The 17,037-nt window shown below is 33.0% G+C and overlaps 1 protein-coding gene across 1 annotated transcript in view; it reads right to left on the minus strand.

Moving 5' to 3' along the window:
• Window positions 1-17,037, minus strand: part of LOC149808202 (uncharacterized) — a 176,535-nt gene that overhangs the window by 43,397 nt on the left and 116,101 nt on the right. The window contains exon 13 of the mRNA XM_089965715.1: window positions 15,697-15,715. Within this exon, the coding sequence (XP_089821841.1) occupies window positions 15,697-15,715 (19 nt within the window). The remainder of the gene's footprint in view (window positions 1-15,696; window positions 15,716-17,037) is intronic.

Genomic DNA, 17,037 nt, shown 5'->3' on the forward strand with positions numbered 1-17,037 from the left:
GTGTAGATTATGGAGAATGTTGATTAGTGTAGATTATGGAGAATCTTGATTAGTGTAGATTATGGAGAATGTTGATTAGTGTAGATTATGGAGAATGTTGGTTAGTGTAGATTATGAAGAATTTTGATCACTTTAGATTATGGAGAATGTTGATTAGTGTAGATTATGGAGAATGTTGATTAGTGTAGATTATGGAGAATGTTGATTAGTGTAGATTATGGAGAATCTTGATTAGTGTAGATTATGGAGAATCTTGATTAGTGTAGATTATGGAGAATGTTGATTAGTATAGATTATGGAGAATGTTGAGATTATGGAGAATGTTGGTTAGTGTAGATCATGGAGAATGTTGGTTAGTGTAGATTATGGAGAATCTTGATTAGTGTAGATTATGGAGAATGTTGGTTAGTGTAGATTATGGAGAATGTTGGTTAGTGTAGATTATGGAGAATGTTGGTTAGTGTAGATTATGGAGAATGTTGATCAGTGTAGATTATGGAGAATGTTGGTTAGTGTAGATTATGGAGAATGTTGATTAGTGTAGATTATGGAGAATCTTGATCAGTGTAGATTATGAAGCATCTTGATTAGTGTAGATTATGGAGAACGTTGATTAGTGTAGATTATGGAGAATCTTGATTAGTGTAGATTATGGAGAATGTTGGTTAGTGTAGATTATGAAGAATTTTGATTAGTTTAGATTATGGAGAATGTTGATTAGTGTAGATTATGGAGAATGTTGATTAGTGTACATTATGGAGAAAGTTGGTTAGTGTAGATTATGGAGAATGTTGATTAGTGTAGATTATGGAGAATGTTGATTAGTGTAGATTATGGAGAATGTTGATTAGTATAGATTATGGAGAATGTTGAGATTATGGAGAATGTTGGTTAGTGTAGATTATGGAGAATCTTGATTAGTGTAGATTATGGAGAATGTTGGTTAGTGTAGATTATGCAGAATGTTGGTTAGTGTAGATTATGGAGAATGTTGGTTAGTGTAGATTATGGAGAATGTTGATCAGTGTAGATTATGGAGAATGTTGGTTAGTGTAGAGTATGGAGAATGTTGATTAGTGTAGATTATGGAGAATCTTGATCAGTGTAGATTATGGAGCATCTTGATTAGTGTAGATTATGGAGAACGTTGATTAGTGTAGATTATGGAGAATGTTGAGATTATGGAGAATGTTGGTTAGTGTAGATTATGGAGAATGTTGATTAGTGTAGATTATGGAGAATCTTGATTAGTGTAGATTATGGAGAATGTTGATTAGTGTAGATTATGGAGAATGTTGGTTAGTGTAGATTATGGAGAATGTTGATCAGTGTAGATTATGGAGAATGTTGGTTAGTGTAGATTATGGAGAATGTTGATTAGTGTAGATTATGGAGAATCTTGATCAGTGTAGATTATGGAGCATCTTGATTAGTGTAGATTATGGAGAATGTTGAGATTATGGAGAATGTTGGTTAGTGTAGATTATGGAGAATGTTGGTTAGTGTAGATTATGGAGAATCTTGATTAGTGTAGATTATGGAGAATGTTGGTTAGTGTAGATTATGGAGAATGTTGGTTAGTGTAGATTATGGAGAATGTTGATCAGTGTAGATTATGGAGAATGTTGGTTAGTGTAGATTATGGAGAATGTTGATTAGTGTAGATTATGGAGAATCTTGATCAGTGTAGATTATGGAGCATCTTGATTAGTGTAGATTATGGATAACGTTGATTAGTGTAGATTATGGAGAATCTTGATTAGTGTAGATTATGGAGAATGTTGGTTAGTGTAGATTATGAAGAATTTTGATTAGTTTAGATTATGGAGAATGTTGATTAGTGTAGATTATGGAGAATGTTGATTAGTGTAGATTATGGAGAATGTTGGTTAGTGTAGATTATGGAGAATGTTGATTAGTGTAGATTATGGAGAATGTTGATTAGTGTAGTTTATGTAGAATGTTGATTAGTATAGATTATGGAGAATGTTGAGATTATGGAAAATGTTGGTTAGTGTAGATTATGGAGAATGTTGGTTAGTGTAGATTATGGAGAATCTTGATTAGTGTAGATTATGGAGAATGTTGGTTAGTGTAGATTATGGAGAATGTTGGTTAGTGTAGATTATGGAGAATGTTGGTTAGTGTAGATTATGGAGAATGTTGATCAGTGTAGATTATGGAGAATGTTGGTTAGTGTAGATTATGGAGAATGTTGATTAGTGTAGATTATGGAGAATCTTGATCAGTGTAGATTATGGAGCATCTTGATTAGTGTAGATTATGGAGAACGTTGATTAGTGTAGATTATGGAGAATCTTGATTAGTGTAGATTATGGAGAATGTTGATTAGTCTAGATTATGGAGAATGTTGATTAGTGTAGATTATGGAGAATGTTGATTAGTGTAGATTATGGAGAATGTTGGTTAGTGTAGATTATGGAGAATCTTGATTAGTGTAGATTATGGAGAATGTTGGTTAGTGTAGATTATGGAGAATGTTGATTAGAGTAGATTATGGAGAATGTTGTTTAGTGTAAATTATGGAGAATGTTGATTAGTGTAGATTATGGACAATGTTGATTAGTGTAGATTATGGAGAATGTTGGTTAGTGTAGATTATGGAGAATGTTGATTAGTGTAGATTATGGAGAATGTTGATTAGTGTAGATTATGGAGAATCTTGATTAGTGTAGATTATGGAGAATCTTGATTAGTGTAGATTATGGAGAATGTTGGTTAGTGTAGATTATGGAGAATCTTGATTAGTGTAGATTATGGAGAATGTTGGTTAGTGTAGATTATGGAGAATGTTGATTAGTGTAGATTATGGAGAATCTTGATTAGTGTAGATTATGGAGAATCTTGATTAGTGTAGATTATGGAGAATGTTGATTAGTGTAGATTATGGAGAATCTTGATTAGAGTAGATTATGGAGAATGTTGATTAGCGTAGATTATGGAGAATCTTGATTAGAGTAGATTATGGAGAATGTTGATTAGCGTAGATTATGGAGAATGTTGGTTAGTGTAGATTATGGAGAATGTTGATTAGTGTAGATTATGGAGAATGTTGATTAGTGTAGATTATGGAGAATCTTGATTAGTGTACATTATGGAGAATGTTGGTTAGTGTAGATTATGGAGAATGTTGATTAGTGTACATTATGGAGAATGTTGGTTAGTGTAGATTATGGAGAATGTTGATTAGTGTACATTATGGAGAATGTTGATTAGTGTAGATTATGGAGAATCTTGATTAGTGTAGATTATGGAGAATGTTAATTAGTGTACATTATGGAGAATGTTGATTGGTGTATATTATGGAGAATCTTGATTAGTGTAGATTATGGAGAATGTTGGTTAGTATAGATTATGGAGAATGTTTGATTAGTGTAGATTATGGAGAATCTTGATTAGTGTAGATTATGGAGAATCTTGATTAGTGTAGATTATGGAGAATGTTGATTAGTGTAGATTATGGAGAATCTTGATTAGTGTAGATTATGGAGAATGTTGGTTAGTGTACATTATGGAGAATGTTGATTAGTGTACATTATGGAGAATGTTGGTTAGTGTAGATTATGGAGAATGTTGGTTAGTGTAGATTATGGAGAATCTTGATTAGTGTAGATTATGGAGAATCTTGATTAGTGTAGATTATGGAGAATGTTGATTAGTGTAGATTATGGAGAATGTTGGTTAGTGTAGATTATGTAGAATGTTGGTTAGTGTAGATTATGGAGAATCTTGATTAGTGTAGATTATGGAGAATGTTGGTTAGTGTAGATCATGGAGAATCTTGATTAGTGTAGATTATGGAGAATGTTGGTTAGTGTAGATTATGGAGAATGTTGGTTAGTGTAGATTATGGAGAATGTTGATTAGTGTAGATTATGGAGAAAGTTGGTTAGTGTACATTATGGAGAATGTTGATTAGTGTAGATTATGGAGAATGTTGATTAGTGTAGATTATGGAGAATGTTGATTAGTGTAAATTATGGAGAATGTTGATTAGTGTACATTATGGAGAATGTTGATTAGTGTAGATTATGGAGAATGTTGGTTAGTGTAGATTATGGAGAATGTTGATTAGTGTAGATTATGGAGAATGTTGATTAGTGTACATTATGGAGAATGTTGATTAGTGTACATTATGGAGAATGTTGATTAGTGTACATTATGGAGAATGTTGATTAGTGTAGACTATGGAGAATGTTGGTTAGTGTAGATTATGTAGAATGTTGGTTAGTGTAGATTATGGAGAATGTTGATTAGTGTACATTATGGAGAATGTTGATTAGTGTACATTATGGAGAATGTTGATTAGTGTAGATTATGGAGAATGTTGATTAGTGTAGATTATGGAGAATGTTGGTTAGTGTAGATTATGTAGAATGTTGGTTAGTGTAGATTATGGAGAATCTTGATTAGTGTAGATTATGGAGAATCTTTATTAGTGTAGATTATGGAGAATGTTGGTTTGTATAGATTATGGAGAATGTATGATTAGTGTAGATTATGGAGAATCTTGATTAGTGTAGATTATGGAGAATCTTGATTAGTGTAGATTATGAAGAATCTTGATTAGTGTAGATTATGGAGAATCTTGATTAGTGTAGATTATGGAGAATGTTGGTTAGTGTACATTATGGAGAATGTTGATTAGTGTACATTATGGAGAATGTTGGTTAGTGTAGATTATGGAGAATGTTGGTTAGTGTAGATTATGGAGAATCTTGATTAGTGTAGATTATGGAGAATGTTGATTAGTGTAGATTATGGGGAATGTTGATTAGTGTAGATTATGGAGAATGTTGGTTAGTGTAGATTATGGAGAATGTTGGTTAGTGTAGATTATGGAGAATCTTGATTAGTGTAGATTATGGAGAATCTTGATTAGTGTAGATTATGGAGAATGTTGGTTAGTGTAGATTATGGAGAATCTTGATTAGTGTAGATTATGGAGAATGTTGGTTAGTGTAGATTATGGAGAATGTTGGTTAGTGTAGATTATGGAGAATGTTGATTAGTGTAGATTATGGAGAATGTTGATTAGTGTAGATTATGGAGAATGTTGGTTAGTGTAGATTATGGAGAATGTTGAATAGTGTAGATTATGGAGAAAGTTGGTTAGTGTACATTATGGAGAATGTTGATTAGTGTAGATTATGGAGAATGTTGATTAGTGTAGATTATGGAGAATGTTGATTAGTGTAGATTATGGAGAATGTTGATTAGTGTAGATTATGGAGAATGTTTGATTAGTGTAGATTATGGAGAATCTTGATTAGTGTAGATTATGGAGAATCTTGATTAGTGTAGATTATGGAGAATCTTGATTAGTGTAGATTATGGAGAATCTTGATTAGTGTAGATTATGGAGAATGTTGATTAGTGTAGATTATGGATAATGTTGGTTAGTGTAGATTATGGAGAATGTTGATTAGTGTAGATTATGGAGAATGTTGATTAGTGTAGATTATGGAGAATGTTGATTAGTGTAGATTATGGAGAATGTTGGTTAGTGTAGATTATGGAGAATGTTGGTTAGTGTAAATTATGGAGAATCTTGATTAGTGTAGATTATGGAGAATGTTGGTTAGTGTAGATTATGGAGAATCTTGATTAGCGTAGATTATGGAGAATGTTGGTTAGTGTAGATTATGGAGAGTGTTGGTTAGTGTAGATTATGGAGAATGTTGATTAGTGTAGATTATGGAGAATGTTGGTTACTGTAGATTATGGAGAATGTTGATTAGTGTAGATTATGGAGAATGTTGATTAGTGTAGATTATGGAGAATGTTGGTTAGTGTAGATTTTGGAGAAATCAGGTCAATACACAGAAACCATTTTTCTTTTTTCAGTCAAAAAATTGAAACTGAAATTAATAGAGGTATTCCTTACCACAAGTGGAAAACTCTACTTGTTGTGAAAATACCATCTTGTTCTTCTTGTCATAGTGACCCTGACATTTGACCTTTTGATGCTGAAATTGATGGGGTTCTTCTTCACCCCATGAGCAAACTATTCACAAAAATTTGGTGATTTGTAGATGCTGAGAACTAATATAATTGGGCAGAAATTCAATTGTTATCGGATGGATGGATGGGCAGACAGACAAAATCATAATATAGTATACTTCTCCTTTTGATTGGCATATAATAATAATAATAATAATGTCAAAATGACAACTTGCTTTCAAAACTCTGATAAGGGCAAATTTAGAATAAAGTTATATCTGCAATTCATTTGCATATGAAAGGCATTTAAATTCACTTTGCTTGCATTTCACTTGTGTTGCCTTCATATTTTCATTTCAGGTAACATTTCATTATTATCATCTGAAGAAATACATTCTGGTTTTGCATTTATAACTTTGAATCATTATTTCCTTTCATTTTTGCTTCCAATCATCATTTCCTTTCCTTTTCACTTACAGTCATCACTTCCTTTCATTTTCACTTGATTTAAAAAAAACTGAAATGCATTACCAGTCAGATTTATATTGTTGGCAGCTAAAAGGAGATAACTACTGCATGTCCATCTTGTCTTGTTAATGTTTGTCTTGATAAGATAACAAACGCATAAAATACAAAAGAATGTTTAAGAATATACATAACTACAAATGCAATACATGTATTATATAGCCAATCAGCATCATCTGTACAAACTAAAACACTTTCACATCAGAATACTTTAAATTGTTAATTTAGTAAAACTGAATTCAATGGTTTCCAAGAAGAATTTGTTTGAAAGATTTTCTATCTTTAGTAATGCTGGCTATACCTGATGGTAGAGCATCATTTCTATAATCTGAAAGGCCATTGTGCCAGAGTACTCTCTGTGAGATTTAAAATAGCTCTGTACAAAGGAATTTGAGCTCTTGTTTAAATGCTGGTTATTTTAGTGACAATACTTTACAGTGGATTAGCAAAATATTTTACAGCCTTTTGATAAAATAGTTCCAGTGGTTTCTGAGAAATTGAAAATAGCATTTTGTTCATGGATGACACCTGCCTGGTGACAGATGATGCCTGACATGTGCTGACAATATCCATTGTTGATGGATGACATCTGCCAGGTGACAGATGATGCCTGACAGATGTCAGCCATAGATTCATAATATAAAATGACATTAGCTATTGGCCTGAGTATATGCATGTACTTTCAAAATTTACTTTTCAACAGCACTATCTTTATCTCAAGAATAATAATTGTCAAACATTGAGAATTTATTTTGGCTTTGTAGTAAACATGGTTATCTCAATCTGAGTCTAGAACTTTAGAAATTCCCCTTGAATTGCTGGGTCTAACTGTTATTTTCTATGCATTTTATATTGTCATTTTAGTAACAGACTTCTAATTATAACTAAGATTTTATTTATAACATTATGAACTTTCCAAAAGGAAACTTACCATTAGGTAATATTTGTTTTTTTGGAAATGCTAATTGTGACCTGAGGTCATGTAGAGGAATATATAATCTTGATTTTCTCTGAAAATTAATTATTTGTGCTACAAGAACTCGAGCTAGAATTAGTTGCATTATTGTTGTGTCCAGAAGTTTGTTAAGGCTGGAATTTGTTCATTTATTCAATTATTTAATTCAAGTGATTCTTCTCTGGAAATACAAAGAACTTTTCAGAAATAACATTCTTAGAAATGAAGCCTTGAATTTATAGTGAAATTTCAAAAATGGATTTATTCATAGATTGCATTATTGTGATCCAACAAAATATTGTTGGTACATCGCCACCATACGGGCTACTATGGGCACATAAACACTTTCAATGTTGGGTTTAATTTGGATTTCCACTAAAGTTTATTCACAACACTAATCATTAGGACTAGTGTTTGTAATTCTATGATTCTTTGAGATTTAATTGCAGTGCATACATTCCTTTTTTTACATTTTCACTTTGTGTTTTCAGGAAAATAAATTATTTGTTGAATTTTACAAAACTTGTTGCTTCTCACTCTTTTCTATTACATATTTTAAGACCATAGAGTTGTAATAATGGGTTCAAAACTGTGTATTTAAATGTATCTTTCGTTTTTCCTATTTGCCAATGCATAATGCAGAGCAATTCTGTTTTGAAAGAAATGATTGATATAATGTATACATCATTAAGCACAGAAATTAATTTTTTTTAACAACATAATAAATCAGGAAATATCCTAAAAAGTTTTTCAGTAACTGTTGTTAGTTTCTTTCATGTTATTCTAAACCATTTCAGCCCATGTTCAATAATGACTGGCATGGTTATACTTGATAAAGTGGAAAACAAATCTCACACAGCAAAGCTCTTCAGTGAAAAACAAGAGACAGCTCACCTGGCTGTCAGTAAATTTTCTATTTAAAATACATCCAGCAGTCTTGATACCAGATCGATATAATCTGTAAAAATTTAAATTCCTTTAAAACCAGTATGCTTTTCATCCACTATCATTTTATCATTCTAAGAAATTATTTTAAGAAATCATTTAAAAGTTTTATGTTCCACTTTTTGTGACTGGAGAAATAATGTATTGTTTGTTAGAGATTGAAAAGTCAAGATGAATTCTGAAGATTCAGTTTTCTTTCAGTAAAGTGGCCACATTTCATTGCAGGTGGGTGCTTTCCTTCAAATTTTTTGTCAAATTCTGCTTAGGAATGGTTCTGTTAAATTCTTCAAAGATTTGAATTCTCTATTTATAAGAATAACAGTCATGCATGATAATGAATCAGTATAACTTGTATAAATGTGATTGGTATGAATAACAGCCATGTATGATAATGCTTCAGTATTATTTGTATGAATGTGATTTGTATGAATAACAGCCATGCATGATAATGAATCAGTATAACTTGTATGAATGTGATTGGTATGAATAATAGCCATGTATGAAAATGATTCAGTATAACTTATATAAATGTGATTGGTATGAATAACAGCCATGTAAGAAAATGATTCAGTATAACTTGTATGAATGTGATTGGTATGAATAATAGCCATGCATGAAAATGATTCAGTATAACTTGTATGAATGTGATTGGTATGAATAACAGCCATGTATGAAAATGATTCAGTATAACTTCTATGAATGTGATTGGTATGAATAATAGCCATGTATGAAAATGATTCAGTATAACTTGTATGAATGTGATTGGTATGAATAACAGCCATGTATGAAAATGATTCAGTATAACTTGTATGACTGTGATTGGTATGAATAATAGCCATGTATGAAAATGATTCAGTATAACTTGTATGAATGTGATTGGTATGAATAACAGCCATGTATGAAAATGATTCAGTATAACTTCTATGAATGTGATTGGTATGAATAATAGCCATGTATGAAAATGATTCAGTATAACTTGTATAAATGTGATTGGTATGAATAACAGCCATGTATGAAAATGATTCAGTATAACTTGTATGAATGTGATGGTATGAATAACAGCCATGTATGATAATGATTCAGTATAACTTGTATAAATGTGATTGGTATGAATAACAGCCATGTATGAAAATGATTCAGTATAACTTCTATGAATGTGATTGGTATGAATAACAGCCATGTATGAAAATGATTCAGTATAACTTGTATGAATGTGATTTGTATGAATAACAGCCATGTATGAAAATGATTCAGTATAACTTCTATGAATGTGATTGGTATGAATAATAGCCATGTATGATAATGATTCAGTATAACTTGTATGAATGTGATTGGTATGAACAATAGCCATGTATGAAAATGATTCAGTATAACTTGTATGAATGTGATTGGTATGAATAACAGCCATGTATGATAATGATTCAGTATAACTTGTATGAATGTGATTTGTATGAATAACAGCCATGTATGAAAATGATTCAGTATAACTTCTATGAATGTGATTGGTATGAATAATAGCCATGTAAGAAAATGATTCAGTATAACTTGTATGAATGTGATTGGTATGAATAATAGCCATGTATGAAAATGATTCAGTATAACTTGTATGAATGTGATTTGTATGAATAAGTCATGCATGTTAATAAATCAGTTTTAACTTGGAAAGAATTTGATTTGTGTAAATAACAGCCTTGCATGATAATGATTCAATATAACTTGTACAAATTTAACAGAGCTTGTTATGCCAAGATATTCTTTTGCAAAGTTTATTAATCTGCTGAGATAATTTTGAGACTTCCTTCACTGTGATTTATAATAGCAACCAAACTGGATGGCAGATCTGTATCATTTGTACAAACTTGAATGGACTTGATGCCAGGAAGATTTCTGTTGGGTAAACTTCTGTGAGCAATATTTTACAGGAAGCTGTTAAGAGCTTGTTCTACTATTAATGAATCCATAACATGACATGAGGCATGTACATTATGTAAGAAGACATGACATATATGTATGCCATGAGGTGAGGCATGTACATTATGTAAGAAGACACGACATATATGTATGCCATGAGGTGAGGCATGTACATTATGTAAGAAGACATGACATATATGTATGCCATGAGATGAGGCATGTACATTATGTAAGAAGACATGACATATATGTATGCCATGAGATGAGGCATGTATATTATGTAAGAAGACATGACATATATGTATGCCATGAGGTGAGACATGTACATTATGTGAGGCATGTATATTATGTAAGAAGACATGACATATATGTATGCCATGAGGTGAGACATGTACATTATGTAAGAAGACATGACATATATGTATGCCATGAGGTGAGGCATGTAGATTATGTAAGAAGACATGACATGCATGTATGCCATGAGGTGAGACATGTACATTATGTAAGAAGACATGACATGTATGTATGCCATGAGGTGAGGCATGTACATTATGGAAGAAGACATGACATATATGTATGTCATGAGGTGAGGCATGTACATTATGGAAGAAGACATGACATATATGTATGCCATGAGATGAGGCATGTACATTATGTAAGAAGACATGACATATATGTATGCCATGAGATGAGGCATGTATATTATGTAAGAAGACATGACATATATGTATGCCATGAGGTGAGACATGTACATTATGTGAGGCATGTATATTATGTAAGAAGACATGACATATATGTATGCCATGAGGTGAGACATGTACATTATGTAAGAAGACATGACATATATGTATGCCATGAGATGAGGCATGTACATTATGTAAGAAGACATGACATATATGTATGCCATGAGATGAGGCATGTATATTAAGTAAGAAGACATGACATATATGTATGCCATGAGGTGAGACATGTACATTATGTGAGGCATGTATATTATGTAAGAAGACATGACATATGTGTATGTCATAAGGTGAGACATGTACATTATGTAAGAAGACATGACATATATGTATGCCATGAGGTGAGGCATGTAGATTATGTAAGAAGACATGACATGCATGTATGCCATGAGGTGAGACATGTACATTATGTAAGAAGACATGACATGTATGTATGCCATGAGGTGAGGCATGTACATTATGGAAGAAGACATGACATATATGTATGCCATGAGGTGAGGCATGTACATTATGTAAGAAGACATGACATATATGTATGCCATGAGGTGAGGCATGTACATTATGTAAGAAGACATGACATATATGTATGCCATGAGGTGAGGCATGTACATTATGTAAGAAGACATGACATATATGTATGCCATGAGGTGAGGCATGTACATTATGTAAGAAGACATGACATATATGTATGCCATGAGGTGAGGCATGTACATTATGTAAGAAGACATGACATATATGTATGCCATGAGGTGAGACATGTACATTATGTAAGAAGACATGACATATATGTATGCCATGAGGTGAGGCATGTACATTATGTAAGAAGACATGACATATATGTATGCCATGAGGTGAGGCATGTACATTATGTAAGAAGACATGACATATATGGATGCCATGAGGTGAGGCATGTACATTATGTAAGAAGACATGACATATATGTATGCCATGAGGTGAGGCATGTACATTATGTAAGAAGACATGACATATATGTATGCCATGAGGTGAGGCATGTACATTATGTAAGAAGACATGACATATATGGATGCCATGAGGTGAGACATGTACATTATGTAAGAAGACATGACATATATGTATCCCCAGATGCATCCCCTGTTGGGTAAACTTCTGTGAGCAATATTTTACAGGAAGCTGTTAAGAGCTTGTTCTACTTTTAATGAATCCATAACATGACATGAGGCATGTACATTATGTAAGAAGACATGACATATATGTATGCCATGAGGTGAGGCATGTACATTATGTAAGAAGACATGACATATATGTATGCCATGAGGTGAGGCATGTACATTATGTAAGAAGACATGACATATATGTATGCCATGAGGTGAGGCATGTACATTATGTAAGAAGACATGACATAAATGTATGCCATTAGGTGAGACATGTACATTATGTAAGAAGACATGACATATATGTATGCCATGAGGTGAGACATGTACATTATGTAAGAAGACATGACATATATGTATGCCATGAGGTGAGGCATGTACATCATGTAAGAAGACATGACATATATGTATGCCATGAGATGAGGCATGTACATCATGTAAGAAGACATGACATATATGTATGCCATGAGATGAGGCATGTATATTATGTAAGAAGACATGACATATATGTATGCCATGAGGTGAGACATGTACATTATGTAAGAAGACATGACACATATGTATGCCATGAGATGAGGCATGTACATTATGTAAGAAGACATGACATATATGTATGCCATGAGATGAGGCATGTATATTATGTAAGAAGACATGACATATATGTATGCCATGAGGTGAGACATGTACATTATGTGAGGCATGTATATTATGTAAGAAGACATGACATATATGTATGTCATGAGGTGAGACATGTACATTATGTAAGAAGACATGACATGCATGTATGCCATGAGGTGAGGCATGTATATTATGTAAGAAGACATGACATGTATGTATGCCATGAGGTGAGACATGTACATTATGTAAGAAGACATGACATGTATGTATGCCATGATGTGAGGCATGTACATTATGTAAGAAGACATGACATATATGTATGTCATGAGGTGAGACATGTACATTATGTAAGAAGACATGACATATATGTATGCTATGAGGTGAGGCATGTACATTATGTAAGAAGACATGACATATATGTATGCCATGAGGTGAGGCATGTACATTATGTAAGAAGACATGACATATATGTATGCCATGAGGTGAGACATGTACATTAAGTAAGAAGACATGACATATATGTATGCCATGAGGTGAGGCATGTACATTATGTAAGAAGACATGACATATATGTATGCCATGAGGTGAGGCATGTACATTATGTAAGAAGACATGACATATATGGATGCCATGAGGTGAAGCATGTACATTATGTGAGGCATGTATATTATGTAAGAAGACATGACATATATGTATGCCATGAGATGAGGCATGTACATTATGTAAGAAGACATGACATATATGTATGCCATGAGATGAGGCATGTACATTATGTAAGAAGACATGACATATATGTATGCCATGAGATGAGGCATGTATATTATGTAAGAAGACATGACATATATGTATGCCATGAGGTGAGACATGTACATTATGTAAGAAGACATGACATGAGGTGAGGCATGTATATTATGTAAGAAGACATGACATGTATGTATGCCATGAGGTGAGACATGTACATTATGTAAGAAGACATGACATGTATGTATGCCATGAGGTGAGGCATGTACATTATGTAAGAAGACATGACATGTATGTATGCCATGAGGTGAGACATGTACATTATGTAAGAAGACATGACATATATGTTTGTCATGAGGTGAGACATGTACATTATGTAAGAAGACATGACATATATGTATGCCATGAGGTGAGGCATGTACATTATGTAAGAAGACATGACATATATGTATGCCATGAGGTGAGGCATGTACATTATGTAAGAAGACATGACATATATGTATGCCATGAGGTGAGGCATGTACATTATGTAAGAAGACATGACATATATGTATGCCATGAGGTGAGACATGTACATTATGTAAGAAGACATGACATATATGTATGCCATGAGGTGAGACATGTACATTATGTAAGAAGACATGACATATATGTATCCCCAGATGCATCCCCTCCTTATTTAGTTAACTTTTCTAGATAATTTTTAAAAGAAGTTATAAAGAATTTAAAAAATTCTTAATAATGCAATCAACATTGCATGGTTGCTGGTAATCATTTGTAAAATCTGATTCCATATTTAGACAAAATGTCAGCCATAAGAGATTATAAACTTGGTCCTGTTTTACATAATGGCAGTTACTGTACACTTAAAGGAAAAATGACTTCATGGCAGTTATACTTTAAGGCAAAATGACTTCATGGCAGGTCTATTTAAAGGCAGAATGATTTCATGGCAGTTAGAAAATAAAAAGACTCCAAAACCCACAAACAATTAAATCAAATTAACTTAAATCAAATATAAATTATATCAAATACACGTAACACTACTTAAAGGCAGAATAATGCCATTGCAGGCCTCCTTAAAGGTAAAATGACATCATGGCAGGTCTATTTAAAGGCAGAATGACTTCATGGCAGGTCTACTTAATGGTAGATTGATTTTATATCAGTTATACTTCAAAGCAGAATGACTTTGTTGCAGGTCTACTTAAAGGCAGAATGATTTCATGGCAGTTATACTTCAAGGCAGAATGACTCCATGGCAGTTATACTTAAAGGCAGAATGACTTCATGTCAGTTATACTTAAAGGCAGAATGACTCCATGGCAGTTATACTTCAAAGCAGAATGACTTTGTTGCAGGTCTACTTAAAGGCAGAATGACTTCATGGCAGTTATACTTAAAGGCAGAATGACTTCATGGCAGTTATACTTAAAGGCAGAATGACTCCATGGCAGTTATACTTCAAGGCAGAATGATTTCATGGCAGGTCTACTTAAAGGCAGAATGACTTCATGGCAGTTATACTTAAAGGCAGAATGACTCCATGGCAGTTATACTTAAAGGCAAAATGACTTCATGGCAGGTATACTTCAAGGCAGAATGACTTCATGTCAGGTATACTTCAAGGCAGAATGACTCCATGGCAGTTATACTTAAAGGCAAAATGACTTCATGGCAGGTCTACTTAAAGGCAGAATGACTTCATGGCAGCACTACTTAGAGGCAGAATGACTTCATGGCAGCACTACTTAGAGGCATAATGACTTCATGGGCAGGTCTACTTAAAGGCAAAATGACTTCAAGGCAGGTCTACTTATAGGCAGAATGACTTCATGGCAGATCTACTTAAAGGCAGAATGACTTCATGGTAAGATTCTTACTCTCATTGCTGGTTTAAATTGCTCCAGCAGTTTTTGTTTGTTGAAACATTGAGAAAAGCAAATGTTGATTGATGACAGTTGGTACATAAATGTAAGATGGATACATGACCCATAATCACGGGTTCAGTCAACTGTATGACTTGATCAGGTAAAATACATGAAACAAGCCAAAAATATATTTCAGATGATTTTGACAAATAAAAGGAGAAAGACAATTCTGAAAGAGAGTCTCACAAATTATTGTTTAGATAAAGCGTGTAATGAGATAAATATTTACTTACATCCTGCATCTGACGGTTCCTGAAAAATAAAGAAAATACCATATTTAACTTTATCATTCATTATTATTATCTTTTGCTTTATTTACATACCATCACATGTGAAATTGTGCTTACTTCTGCTGTAGGTGGAATAACCAACCCCTGCTCTCTGCATGAAAATGATACTATCTTTGCATAATGAACTTCCTAAGCTAGACCTTATGGTGTAATGAATCTGCCATACTTTTTCAAGGTCTGTCAACATGGGATGAATGTAGAGATTATGGTGTAAGGAATCTGTCATATTTGTTCAAAGGCTGATGATACAGGATATATGTAACATATTAAGCAATAAGCAATAAAGGCTACAGTAGGTGGGAAGAAAACTGATGAAAAAATGACTCTTTTTGGATTATACACAACACCACAATATAGTTACGTTCAACAGATCAAACTGTCCATTGTTGTAGGACATCAAATACATCTGACACTGTATCAGATTCAACAGATCAACCTGTCCATTGTTGTATGACATCAGACACTTCCAACACTGTATCAGATTCAACAGATCAACCTGTCTACTGTTGTATGACATCAAACACATCCGACACTATATCAGATTCAACAGATCAACCTGTCCATTGTTGTATGACATCAAACACATCCGACACTGTATCAGATTCAACAGATCAACCTGTCCATTGTTGTATGACATCAAACACATCCGACACTGTATCAGATTCAACAGATCAACCTGCCCATTGTTGTATGACATCAAACACATCCGACACTGTATCAGATTCAACAGATCAACCTGCCCATTGTTGTATGACATCAAACACTTCCGACACTGTATCAGATTCAACAGATCAACTTGTCCACTGTTGTATGACATAAAATACATCTGACACTGTATCAGATTCAACAGATCAACCTGTCCACTGTTGTATGACATCAAACACATCTGACACTATATCAGATTCAACAGATCAACCTGTCAACTGTTGTATGACATCAAACACTTCCGACACTGTATCAGATTCAACAGATCAACCTGTCCACTGTTGTATGACATAAAATACATCTGACACTGTATCAGATTCAACAGATCAACCTGTCCACTGTTGTAAAACAGTGTAACTAATATATATTCAATCTATTATATTTATCAATAGAAACAATAGTCATATTTTGAAACACAGCAACACATTTTGATTATTTCACACCTGCTTATAATACAATCAGCCTATTTATATTTCGTGAACTTATTTGAAATTTAATATAACAAAATGAACATCTATTCTTAGTTAAAAATTGTGAGAGCATGCATAAAACAAGAAGTTCATGTGGGCCATACATAAC

The sequence above is a fragment of the Sinohyriopsis cumingii genome, chromosome 1 (genome assembly GCF_028554795.1).
Source record: "Sinohyriopsis cumingii isolate HCF-2022 chromosome 1, ASM2855479v2, whole genome shotgun sequence".
In the NCBI taxonomy this organism is placed as follows: domain Eukaryota; kingdom Metazoa; phylum Mollusca; class Bivalvia; order Unionida; family Unionidae; genus Sinohyriopsis; species Sinohyriopsis cumingii.